Here is a 13,051-nt window from a genome sequence, read left to right on the forward strand (position 1 = left end):
CCTCATTGTCCCTAATCATCTTTGAAATATATGCTTGCATTAGTTGTTTTCAACACACTGCTGATGTAGCGTTGGATTTTTTTGGTATCCTGTGTTCTGTAGTATGTGTTTCCTAGGTCTTAACATTTTCAGCTGACTTGTATTTGTAAAAGATCTTTAATAACTTCAAAGAAGTTAGTTCAAAGAACTGTGTTGTCATGACCTAATACCTTCAGGCAAAGATTAGTTTTTGTATATTACTGTTTTCAGTTCCAATCTGTTGTCTTCCTCCCAGTATTTGATCCTGAATGCTTGACTCAATCTTCTAGTTCTGCTTCTCTTGGTATCCTTTTATTGCGTGTGTTTCTTTAGGATTTTATTATTGTTTTCACCATGCTTTGGTTTTGTAGCAGATATTTGGCTGAAGAAAGATCAGCTTGCTTCTGTGTCAAGTAATATTACATATATTTAATTACATCTTATGTGAATATGTTCCAAAGCATACATTTGTTCAAAATATGTACATTGTTTTAAGAGTAGTCCATATGGATCATGGTTCTTGAGAAGGTGCTTGAGAAAATTACCTAAGGCTACTTTTAGGGTTTTTTTTTCCAGCATTCAGCTTGTGTCTAAATGTCATGACCCTGCCACTGCAGTATAGGGAGGGACAGCAATATAATCATATAGAGTTCAACTATAAAGATTTACTTTTGTTCTTTGACATGACTGGTATTTGGTCATGCTAGTTTTCAGATTAGAATGATTCAGGAATAACCTGTTGAGTGTATGTTTGAAGTACTATCATAGAATCATAATTTAAGTTTTTATTATATGCAGTTTTCTTAAAATCCTGACAGGAGGAAATGGATAGCAATCCAATGGTGTCATCTCTTCTTAACAAACTAGCAAACTACACAAATGTGACTCAAGGTGTGGTGGAACATGAAGCAGATGAAGATAGCAAGCGAAAGGAAGTCAAGGTATCTGAACTTCTGATAAGTTACGACAGAGCTAGCCACATAAAGAGAAATATTTTTTAGCCTAGAAAGAAATCACACAATTCTCTAAAAACAGGAGAGAGAAAAGCAGAAGTGTTCATTGATCTTGCTAGTGTGTTTTAGCAACACATTGTTGTAGAAGTTCCATATGAAATGTATGTCAAACTCAGAACCAAAACAAGCATTACATGCATCTCAGTTCCCTCTTAATTTTGTTCCCTTCTGTCCTTGTATTAGCAACAGTAACTTTGTTTTACCTTTGGTGAGGATGCAGTTTGACATTCTTCTCATTTGATCGTTTATTGATACATTTCAGTTGGCTGGATTGTTATCTGAGGTTGAAATTAGAAAAAACTTGAAATGGAGCAAGCCACTTTTTATGATCAGAAGTGTATTTGCTTCTTAATATGGCAGCGGGTTTTTTGTTTGTTTTGTTTTTTGTATTAGGTCTATTGTTCCTGTGTTTGGAGGAGGCTCTCTAGCATATTTGCTTGAAGAGAGCAGCTAAGATCTCCAACGGTTGTCTGCTGGGTGCCCCAACTGCCTATCTATGCCTTTGTATGAGAGGAACATAAGCAACCTTGTCAGGCTATAATAAGATACTATGTTGAATCTTCTATGAGCAGGAAGCTGTCTTAGAAGGAGAAAGCCAAGATCAAAACCATGTATAACACAAAACTGCAGTCAAGAAGGGATGATGAGCTGTGACTGGTAGGGCATGAAAGCTGAATCAGGGAAACTTAGGGTAGGTACTGGCAGAATGAGAGTACTGGCAGTTATTCGTCTTTGAGTTTCTACTGATCTTATATTCTGGGCTATGAAGGAAGAAGGAAAAGCAGATGAGAAAGAATAGAAGGAAAGAAGCACCTGGGAAGACGGATACAAAAAGGTGCTTGGAATTAAGGTTATAACTGGAATTTATTTATAGGAGGGATTTATAGTATTGTACCTGAATACTTGCTCTAGAACTGTTTTTGTTAAGACTTGACTGCTACTGGGAGTTGTTGGGACAGTGTTGTGGCTTAACCTGACATGTAGCAAAGCAGCATGCAGTCATTTGCTTATTACCCCTGCCCCCTCCAACCCCACATCCCCTCAACTGCTCCCAGTGGCATGAGGGAAAGAACTGGGGGGGGGAATAAGGGGGTCTGGAGTAGAACTCATGAGTTGAGATAAATATTCTTTTACCAAGACAGAAAAGGAAGAGGAAAGGAAGTGGTAGTATTAATAATCATATATGCACAAAACAAGTGGTGTACCAGCCACCCACTGATGTCCAGCTAGTTCCCAAGTAGCAGCTGCTCCCCTAGACATCTTCTCACTAATTTTCAAGAGTTTTTTTTTGTGTGTGTGTGTGTGATGTCATATGGTATGGAAAATCCCTTTGGTTAGTATAGGTCATCTGTCCTGATTCTGTCTCCTGCCAAATCCTTGTGTCCTCTCAGCCACCCTCACCGGCAAGGCAGTACAATAAGCTGAGAAACTGAAATGTTCTTGGCTCCATGCGTATGCTGCATACAGCACTGCTCTGCAACAAATAAAATAGTGCTCTGTTATCAACATTGTTTGTCTCTTAAAGCCAAAACGTAGTATCATACCAGACACTACAAAGAAAAAAATCAGCTCTTTTCCAGCTGAAACCAGGACAGACAATGATCAAGGCTGTGGAATAAAGTCCGTAGCCTTTTGCTGTTCTTCACTTGTTTATCAGTTGTAGTTTCTTGTTCAGTTTTGGCTTTTGTTAATGCAGCCCAGTGTTAGCCCGTCTAGAACTAACTGGCCAAATGAACACTGTATTTACTTGCACTATATCAGCTTGTGTCCTGAAAGCATGATTTGTGTATGTTTTCTTTTTACCCTTTGGTGTCTGAAATTAATTGAGATTAAGCAATTGTCTGGTAGAGTAGAATTTTAATGGCATAATATAGTACTGGAATACTTCTACTATATAAAGAGACTGAGAGAGGCAACTATTCAAACTGGAGAAGAGGAAACTTGTGGGGATCTAATTTATACACAGTGATATCTGAAGGGAAGTTGCAAAGAGGGTGGAGCCCTGTTCTCTTCAGTGATGCCCAGTGCCAGGACAAGAGGCAGTAGACACAAATTGGAAGGCAAGAGTTTCTGTCTAAAAGTCAAGAAACACTTTGCTGTACAGGTGAGAAAGAACTGACACAGAGCAGTAGTTGTGGAATCTCCTTGGAGACCTTAGAAGCTGTATGGACATGGTCCTGGGCAATTTGCTCTGGGTGTCCCAGCTTGAGCAGAGGGTTTGGACCAGGTCACCAGCAGAGGTCCTTTTGAACTTAACTGTTCAGTATTCTGTAGTAACTGAGCTTATATACAACATCAGTGTTACCAACATTATCCAGTGTGCTAAAAAATAAAGATAGAAGTCTGTATGGCATTGTGTCCTTTTATGTACTTGGAAATCTAGTGCAACCCTTGCTTGCTGTTTTAAATTGGCTGCATTTTTTACAGCCTGAGTTGTGATTTGAGATGAACTTCTGTACCTGGAGACCTAGTATGCATATTTATTGCTTCTAAGTTGAGTATTTCAACAGAAAAGGCTGACGTTCATGAAGTGCAGAAGGTTAATGGTGAGGCCTGAATGGTTCTGTTGTCTTTGCTTCCAGGTTCCACGAATGGGCACATTTATTGGTGTGTATCTCCCTTGCTTGCAAAACATCTTGGGAGTTATTCTTTTCCTGCGTTTGACATGGATTGTAGGAACAGCTGGAGTTCTTGAATCTTTCATCATTGTTTTCATGTGCTGTGCTTGTGTAAGATAATCTTTTTCTTTATTATTGATCGGTTTACTATTCTGTTACCAGAATACAGCTGCTTTCTCTTGTATAAACAAACATTACAAGATTTTTCCTTAAGATAAATTTCTCTATAAAGTAATAATAATTTTTCTATAAAATTTCAGAACAATTGGGAGATACAGGATGGGTCTTCTATAACAATTAAATGTATGCACTGAATGTCATGTGTCCTTTCAGCATATATTGGGTTTTCTGTGATCCAGTGATAGTAGGTTTTAGCTTGAAGTATTTAATGGATTCTATTCAACGAGCAAATATTTCATGATACACATTGTATCACATTGAGACCTGAAGTCTTCCATTATTATTTTTTTTTTTTTACAACTTTTGAACAAACCAAAACATAAACTACTGGCATTGTGTCTGTAAATTCATTTTGGGAAACCAACAGTAGATGAATTCATCATAGCTGTGATAAATTGGAATAAAGAATATTTTAAGTACATTCTCAGTGGTCTGTACTCATCTATTTGAAGGCTGTTCGAAGCATCTAAACTTAATCATCATGTAGAAGGCTCTGTACTCCATTTACATGGAAATATCTAACCAAAGATGATCAGTTTTAGTTGCTACGAAGTTTTATTAGTAAATTCTTAAGTGCTTTGATCACTGTCTTGTCCCATTTTCAAAATACTTTAAATGTGTTTTGTTTCATCTTTCTGCAGACTATGCTAACTGCAATTTCAATGAGTGCAATAGCAACAAATGGTGTGGTTCCAGGTAATCAATATTTTTTTTTAATCTTAGACGAAAAATGGTAAAATGATAAATAATCAAATCTGAGATAATTTGCTGTGGTATTGAAATCATAGAATCATAGAATCACCAAGGTTGGAAAAGACCTTCAAGATCACCCAGTCCAACCGTTCACCTATTACCAATAGCTGCCACTGAACCACGTCCCTCAACACAACATCCAGCCTTTCCTTGAACCCCCCCAGGGTCGGTGACTCCACCACCTGCCTTGGCAGTCCATTCCATATATCATATGAACTGTTAGAAGTAGTACTTGGAGTATTGTTTCAGGTATCTTGTAATTGACTTTTTAAGGTGAGATGCTGTTCTCTACCTAGACCTTCCAGGAGCTGTAGCACATTTTTGTTATCATCAAGTATTTGATTCTGTTGAATGAAAGATATCATAATTTGAGCTAATAAAGATTGATTTTCTAAAGAAATTTGCTCTACCTTAAATTTACAAATAAAGTGCTTTTTTTCCCCCTGGAATTGCCCCTAGATTACTTTTTATTTATTTACTAACATCTGAAACAGTTTGGTTTTCTGCAAGAATAATAGCCAGCATACTGGTAATAATCTCCTCCTATATAAGCATTTTAGGTTATGCTCGTCTCATTTACCTTTTTCAGGACAAGTTTGCCTGTTAAATTGTTCCTCTTCAATTATGAAACAGATGTTTTCAACACAAAATCAGTTTGCTTTTGAAGCTCTTCTAATCTTTGGTTTTCAACAAGTTAATTGAAAATACCAGTATTCTGATGTTATGGACCCTGTACAGATGCTTACATTAAATTTAAAAAATTGTATATATATATATAAAAATAAATTTTAAATTAATTAATGAATTAATACTCAGTTTTAGAGCTTTTCTAGCTTAGTAAGGTTCCAGAATGGATGCATAAGTTGTTGGGCAAAATTAAACACTACAATTTGTGCAGAATCTTGAATTCCAGTACTTGAAGGAGGCCTCCAGGAAAGCTGGGGAGGCATTTTTTATAAGAACACGTAGTGACAGGACAAGGGGTTTTGAACTGGAAGAGGGTAGATTTAGACTGATATAAGGAAGAAATTCTTTACTGTGAGAGTGGTGAGATGCTGGAACAGGCTGCCCAGCGAGGTTGTGAATACCATCTCCTTGGAAGCATTCAAGACCAGGCTGAATGGGGCTTTGTGCAGCCTGGTTTAGAGGGAGGTGTTCCTGCCTGTAGCAGGGGGCTGGAGCTAGATGATCTTAAAGGTCCCTTCCAACCCAAACCATTCTATGATTCTGTTTCACAGATGTAGTACAGTACGTGAAATATAAATGCAGTAAGAATTTTTTTCAATTGTTTTTGTTTTATAATTAAGTATAGTTATCCTAGTCACTGTTCATCTCTTTTTCCCTCTTATTTTTCAAGTTTATTGTACTAGTATGCCTGGAACATGTGGAAAGGGCAAAGTACCTACGATTGAAAGGAATAATAATAAATAAACTTTTTATTCATTACTTTGGCATTATGAGTATCGAACTTACTGCTTTTCTTCATCACTTTCAGTGATTTTGTTGCTTTTTAAGTTAAAAAGCAAGTGTTAGTAGCAGTGAATCTGTTTAAGCTGTTCACTGCATCTGTAAACTGGAAACTAATATTTGTTATTCACTTTTCAAAGGAGAGCAGAGAAAGGTTTTTGGTAAACTTCATCGGTATTCATCCTCCTTTTTATTTCCTTCCCTTTGTAAAATCTCTAGCTCTGAAAAAAACACCCAGCTTTGTTTAAGGAAAGCCTGAAGGTTTTCGGTATGTCTGATTAGACAGTTGTCATGCTGTCCTTTCTGGTTTTATTAAGTACTAATCAGTAAACTAAATCAATTTACAGTCTTCCAATAGTATTTCCTGTGGTTCTACAGAGTTCCAGTAATCTTGCTTCACTGTAAATGTTTTAGAATAAAAAATATTGGATCTTATGACATAAGGAACTCTTTAATTCATAATATTTTTAAGGCAATGTTTAAAAACTGTAAATGAAGAATCTGCTTTTTTAATTAATAAATTTCCTATCCTAAAATTCTATCTGCCATGAAGAACTATTGATATTCCCATTGTGCTTTTTTGTTTTTGTTTGGCATAATGATCTTGCATGTCAAAATATATATGTATTTTTAGCTGCTAGAACATCTTCCTGGAGCCTTATGTTTTCCAGGTTCTGAAAACACAACTTACTCAGCCTTTCTTCGTAGAGTAGGTGCTCCAGCCCTCTGGTCATCTTCATTGCCATCCTCTGGACCCTCTCCAACAGGTTCATCTTTCTCTTGCTGGGGATCCCAGAGCTGAAGGCAGCATTGTGGGGTTCTCATAGGGATGGAGTGTAAGGGGCAGAATTTCCTACCTCAGCATGCAGATCATGCTTCTTGGTCGCAGCTCAAGATATGGTTTCTAAGCTGGAAGCACACATTGCCAGCTCATGTTTGGCTCTTTATCTATCATTACCCCCAAGTCCTCTGCAGGGCTGCTTTCAATATTTGGCCTTGTTGAACTTCATGAGATTCACAAGGCCTCACTTCTAAGCCTGTTCAGATCCCTCTGGATGACATCCCTTCCCTTCAACGTGTTGACTGCAACACTGTTTTGAGTTTGGCAAACTTGCTGAAAGTGTATTCAATCCCACTATGTCACCAACAAAGATATTAAATAGTAACAGTCCTATACTGACCCCTGAGGAACACCAGGCATCACTGATCTCCACCAAGACACTGAGCTATTCACTGCAACTCTGAGTTTGGCCATTTGAGTGTGGCCTTCAGCCAGTTCTTTATTCACTGAGTGGTCAATCGATCAAATCCATGTGCTTCCATTTTCAAAACATGGATGTTATGTGAGACAGTGTCAAATGTTTTGCACAAGTCCAGATAGATGATGTCAGTAGCTCTTCCCTTATCCACCAGTGCTGTCACCTCATTGTGGAAAGCAATCAAATTTGCCAGGTATTATTTTCTCTTAATGAAGTCATGTGTGCTGTCGCCAGTCACCTTTGTGTATTCCACGTGCCTTACCATAGGATTTGCTTCATGATCTTGCCAGGCACAGAGGTGAAAATGATTGGCTTGTAGTTCTCCAGATCTTTTTTTTTCTCTTTTTTAAAATGGGGGTTATGTTTTACCTTTTCAAGTCCCTGAGACCCCTATAAAGACCCCTTTAACAGACTGCCATGAATTTTCAAATGTAATGAATAGATGCACAGGAAATTTATCTGCCGTTCCATGAGGACCTTCATGTCCATCTCATCAGGTCCCTCAGACTTGTGCATGTTAAGGTTCCTTAAGTGGTCTTGTGCCTGATCTCCTACAGCGGGCAGTTCTTTATTCTCTCAGTGTCTGCCTTTGCCTTCTGTGAAGACTGAGTCAAAAAAGACATTGAGTACTACCTTCTCTATGTCCGGGTAACCACGTCTCTCAGTTTCTTCAGGAGAGAGCTCACATTTCCCCTAGTCTTTCTTTTTATCACTTATGTACTAGCTCTCCAACAGATTGACACCGTTGGTCCCTACTAGACCAGGTTTCCCAAAGAGTAACACGGTCTAACAAGCCATATCCTTGGCCAAATCACTTGTCTGGCAACTATGAATTGATCTGCCAGATTGTACTGGTCTTCTTAAAGCCTTTTCTTTTGATTGGTAGGATTGAAAAGATCATTTATACTCCAGGGCCTCTTGACACTGTTCCAAGGGTTCTATAGTCCTTCATGATACACTTTGGATGTTCTTGACAGTGTTGTTGGTGCTGCATAAAATAACAGCCATGGATAGTGGTTCTGCAAGCTGTACAAGGCTTGGTAATTTCTTGGTAACATCTGTAGTACTTACATAGGCTCATGGTAAGAGACATACCTCTCATGTGAGTGGGTCAGGGTAGCAAATTGATGCCTTTGTACCTCTCAGAAAAGAGTCATCTACAGCTATCACCTGTCATATTTTCTTCTTTGCACTGGTTGTTTAGCAGTCTGTAGTGCCACAATCAACCACTTTGCTGAGGACCAAGCCGGCACCAGAACTGACTGAGTATTGGCAGGGATTAATGAGAACAGAAAAACATTGCAGGACTTCTGTACAACTGTTTGATATGTGATGAATTATTTGTGTAGTATAACACAAAAACTACGAACATCTTCATTTGCCAGTTCTAGCTGTCTAAAAAAGAAAAAGCTTACTGATTTTAAGTGATTAGAGTGTTTTGATTTTATTTTCATTTCTTTAGCAAGAAATGGTCTTAGGCAAATAACAAACAAAACTGGCTAGTATCTCTTTTCATTTTTTAATTTTTTTTTTTTTTTTTTTTTTTTTGCTTTAATTCTGATGAGCGAACCTAATGCTTAAAATGTTTGGGTAGCTGATGTTTTGAAAACACTGCTTTTGTGAAAATGCATGTGATGATGTGCACCTCAAAGTGTACATTCTAACAGCACATTTGGTGTAAACATCAAATACAGGTTTGGTAAGAACATTTTAATGGAGATGCATGCAGAGATTTTCTCAAGTACCTGGGCTGATTGAATGACAGAATGTTGTGATCTCTACTGCTTTTATTAATCTGAAAAGTTGGAATCTTCTTGGTTAAATTCACAGCTGGAGGCTCCTATTACATGATTTCAAGATCTTTAGGACCAGAGTTTGGTGGAGCAGTGGGACTTTGTTTTTACCTGGGTACAACCTTTGCAGGAGCAATGTACATTCTTGGTACCATTGAAATCCTATTGGTAAGTACTGGTTTCTCATAAGTCTATTTTCAGTCTATTTTGAGAGATCACTGAGCATTGTCTAAATATAATAATTATAGATAAGTTATAATGACACCTAAAATGTATTCTAGTCCAATTTTTGAATGCTTTGGTACCACATTTGTAATATGTCAATATTCCAGTTCTTCTTATGAATATTTGAAGAAGTTCAACAAACTTTGATTTGTGGAGCTGTCTCTAGCCCAGCGATAATAATAAATGATGATAATAAATTTATGATCATGAAATTATGATCAGTATTTAAACAGTTTAACGTTTTTTCCCCACTTAAATTAGGAACAAAACAATTCAGTAAGTGATGTTTAGTAAGTTTACCAAATGGGATGTATCTCTTCGCCACCTCTTCATAATATGCTCTGGATAAAAAAAGAATCCTTCAGATTATGTTTATGCTACTGTAGTCTTATATAGTTCAAGGAAAACTACTCATAATAGTAAGATTTAGTTTTGGAATTTCTGGTGTAGGAAGAGAAGAATGAGCAATGGCTTGTTCTTTGTGTGGGTATCAGACACTACAGTGTGGCATCCTCTTTGCAATCTGTACCTGTCACATGGAAACATACTTGTTGTGTTCCTTGTCTTCCTCTGTTTCTTATTGTTTTCTCTTGTCTGGCAAAGACAAATTTATGAGAGGCAGAAACTGTTAGAAAACAGAGAAAAAGCTGGACCAAAATCTGTGCCTCTTTCTCAGTATATCTACTCTGTTTTGTCCTCTTATTTCATCTTCACCCTTGTTCCTTTTCCACTTATATAGGATGCTCATTCAGCTTTACGATTTTCTGATAATACCACTTTCTATACATGTTGGTTTTCAAAGTAATTTATCTAAAAGATGTAGTTGAAAAATGGGAGTGGCACGTAATTAAAGCCTCATTGCACTTTAAACCTGAGTTTCTTACAATGCCTCTATACTAGGAAAAATCTTGAAAATAACTTTTTGTTGTTTCATTATGCCAGACGTATGTGAGGATATTTGTTTCTGCTCTTTCTTCACTAAATAACCATGCCATCTGGTTGAACTTCTTTGTGAAGAAAGAAAACTGCCAACTGTAGTAAACTGTAGTAGTTTAGATTTTAAAGTTCAAGTAAATTTAGTTCTTCATAAAATGATTGTTATTACATGAAAGGCAATTTCCATATCTCCTGCAGACTTACATTTCTCCAAGTGCCGCCATATTTAAAGCAGAAGAGGTTGGTGAAGAAACAGAGGCCATGCTGAACAACATGAGAGTTTATGGGACATGTATTATCATTCTGATGGCCATAGTAGTTTTTGTGGGAGTCAAGTATGTCAACAAACTTGCACTAGTCTTCCTTGCCTGTGTGATTCTATCCATCATTGCCATATATGCTGGAGTTATTAAGACTGCTATTGACCCACCCGACTTTCCGTAAGTAACATATCATTAAATAGTATAGATTATTATTAAAAAAAAAAAAAAAAAAGTAGGGGGAAAGAATAGCTACTACAACCAAGTTTTAAGCTAAACTTAAAAATATGCTCACACTGATCTCAGTGGAAGGTTTCATATCTTTATGAGGCACATATGTGATCTTCTGTTATCGTGAACTACCTATTTGAATCTTTGTAAGTCATAACTTTGGAAAATGTTCTTTCATGCTTAATGTTACTTAATGTTTTTAGCCACTGCTCTTTTCATACCGACATGCAAAAGTGGTTTTGCTGACAGTAAATACAGCTGCTTTATCTAATCAATTAAGAAATGAAGTATACAGAAGAATAAAGTAAAATCTTCAAGGAAATGTTGTAACTATTAACGGGAGGTAGCATACTTTAAAAATTTGTCATGAACTTTTTGAGACTTCTATTCACCTTATTCAAAGTAGAAGCTTTACATTATTCAATTCACTTGCTTTACACAAAAACTTTTCTACCTTTTTGTTACTAAAGTCTAGTTTTGTTGTCGCACATGGCATATTGTTTCTCAACATCTTTATCTTGTACCTTTCTTCAGCTCACTGAAAATGTGTTTGGTTGTCCAGTTACCAGTATGCTGGTTTTGTTTTTGTGCATCTCTTCCTGCTTGGAGAGCAAAGAACAGTACTGCTTAAAACAGTAGTGGAAGAGATGAGAGTTGCTGTAGTGCATTGCCACCTGTTATGTCAAACTGATCCTTTGCTATACGGTTGATGCAGAATTCCATAGTAATCTGACGTGTTAATGGTTGCTGCTTAAATTGAGCAGTTAGGCAGTATTTTTGGACTGTACTGTAAAAGATAAACAGAAACCTTTCTGTTGGCAAATAAAAATATGTTCAAATTTGACACTTCTCTGAAGAAAACTTGAATTTCTCAGAAACTCAAACTTCCACTAGGGAAATATTTAAATCTTTTATTTGTCTGTATAGGTAAAAGAGGGATTCTCTGGGTATGTAGCATTGGTAAGACTTATTACCAAATTTCTGGAAACTGCTCCTGTGATACATTACTATTTGGAAAAAATATTAAACAAAGCTTATCTTTCTATAAATAGAATTGTTCACATTTTGGTGAATCTGCTCTAAAAGAAGAAACTCAAATGTGGTTTCACATTATAATAAAGCTATGAGTAGGTCACCAAACTCACCGTCATACAGCAAGTTGGTGTAGGTTTGTAAAAATAGTTTTCTAGCTTCTAGTCTAACATTTGGACATTTTATAAAAACACCAGTTTCCCTATTCACTTAGCTATGTCTATCACCTCATTCCATCTCTGTTAGTTGTAGGCATTTTGTAGATGGTGAAATACTGTGCTTTATTAGCTCACATCATGATCTTACAGCCAAATCAAACTGGAAGAAGTTTCTAGAGGTTGAGTAGTTAACCAAATCCAATAGCAAAATAATAAACAAGGAAGATCATTCTCTTTAGCAGTGGGCTTTCTGTTAAATCTGCTTGATCTCCATGGATTTGCTGCTGTACCTGGAGATGTACTGGTGTCCTGTAAATTTCCCTTCTTGTACTTTTCACTGGTATCAGAAACAGGAAGTAAAAAACTAAGCTAAGTAAACATACTGCATGACTTAGCATACTTGGCCTGATAGCAAATGCTATGTTTATGCTGTTTGTTACCAGATTCCTGAACTCCTTCAGAAGTACCAGATGTTTACTGCTTATGTGCTATATCTTACCTGCCTAACTCTGATGCTTTATTTGATCATTCCTCGTTTCATCTTCATAGATGCAATGAGCCACTTTATTAAACAAGCCTGGGGGAGATATCTCCTGAATGTCTTTTGCATAGCTTAACAAAGGGTTAACAAAAGTAGGTAGTAAGTGTTTAATGTTCTTTTTTAATAACCATTTGCTTTTTGCAAAATATTCCTAGTTTTCTGAGAGTCATAATTGCTTCTTGCAAGAACTATACAATACTTTGAGCTATGAGTTCAGTGTTTTTAAACTTTACTCTTTTCCTGGCTTACTTCCTTAGCTTTTAATCTAAAGAACTTACTTCTTGGGAAAGTGCACGACTCTTGCTTAATTTTTCTTTTGTATTTTTTTTGGTCAAACTTATCACTGTTTTATAATGATATATCAATATCATTTTATTATTTATTATAATGATAAATCAAATGACTTCATTTCACTTTTTTTTTTTTTTTTTTTTTTTTTTTTAATAGAGGTCATGATATATTCAGTCCTATTATTTAGTGGTCAAGCTGCTTGAATTTGTTATATTTTCCAAAGAATAATCAGAAAGCATAGAAGCTGTCTTAAAGTGGAAATGTTTGACTGGTATT

At 36.5% G+C, this 13,051-nt stretch overlaps 1 protein-coding gene across 1 annotated transcript in view; it reads left to right on the forward strand.

The window, feature by feature from the left end:
* Window positions 1-13,051, forward strand: part of SLC12A7 (solute carrier family 12 member 7) — a 69,849-nt gene that overhangs the window by 19,685 nt on the left and 37,113 nt on the right. The window contains exons 3-7 of the mRNA XM_042869507.1: window positions 837-959; window positions 3,614-3,760; window positions 4,471-4,525; window positions 9,139-9,269; window positions 10,461-10,702. Of these exons, the coding sequence (XP_042725441.1) occupies window positions 837-959; window positions 3,614-3,760; window positions 4,471-4,525; window positions 9,139-9,269; window positions 10,461-10,702 (698 nt within the window). The remainder of the gene's footprint in view (window positions 1-836; window positions 960-3,613; window positions 3,761-4,470; window positions 4,526-9,138; window positions 9,270-10,460; window positions 10,703-13,051) is intronic.

This window comes from Lagopus leucura, unplaced genomic scaffold (assembly GCF_019238085.1).
Source record: "Lagopus leucura isolate 7727_CA_CO unplaced genomic scaffold, USGS_WTPT01 Super-Scaffold_100002, whole genome shotgun sequence".
Taxonomy (NCBI): domain Eukaryota; kingdom Metazoa; phylum Chordata; class Aves; order Galliformes; family Phasianidae; genus Lagopus; species Lagopus leucura.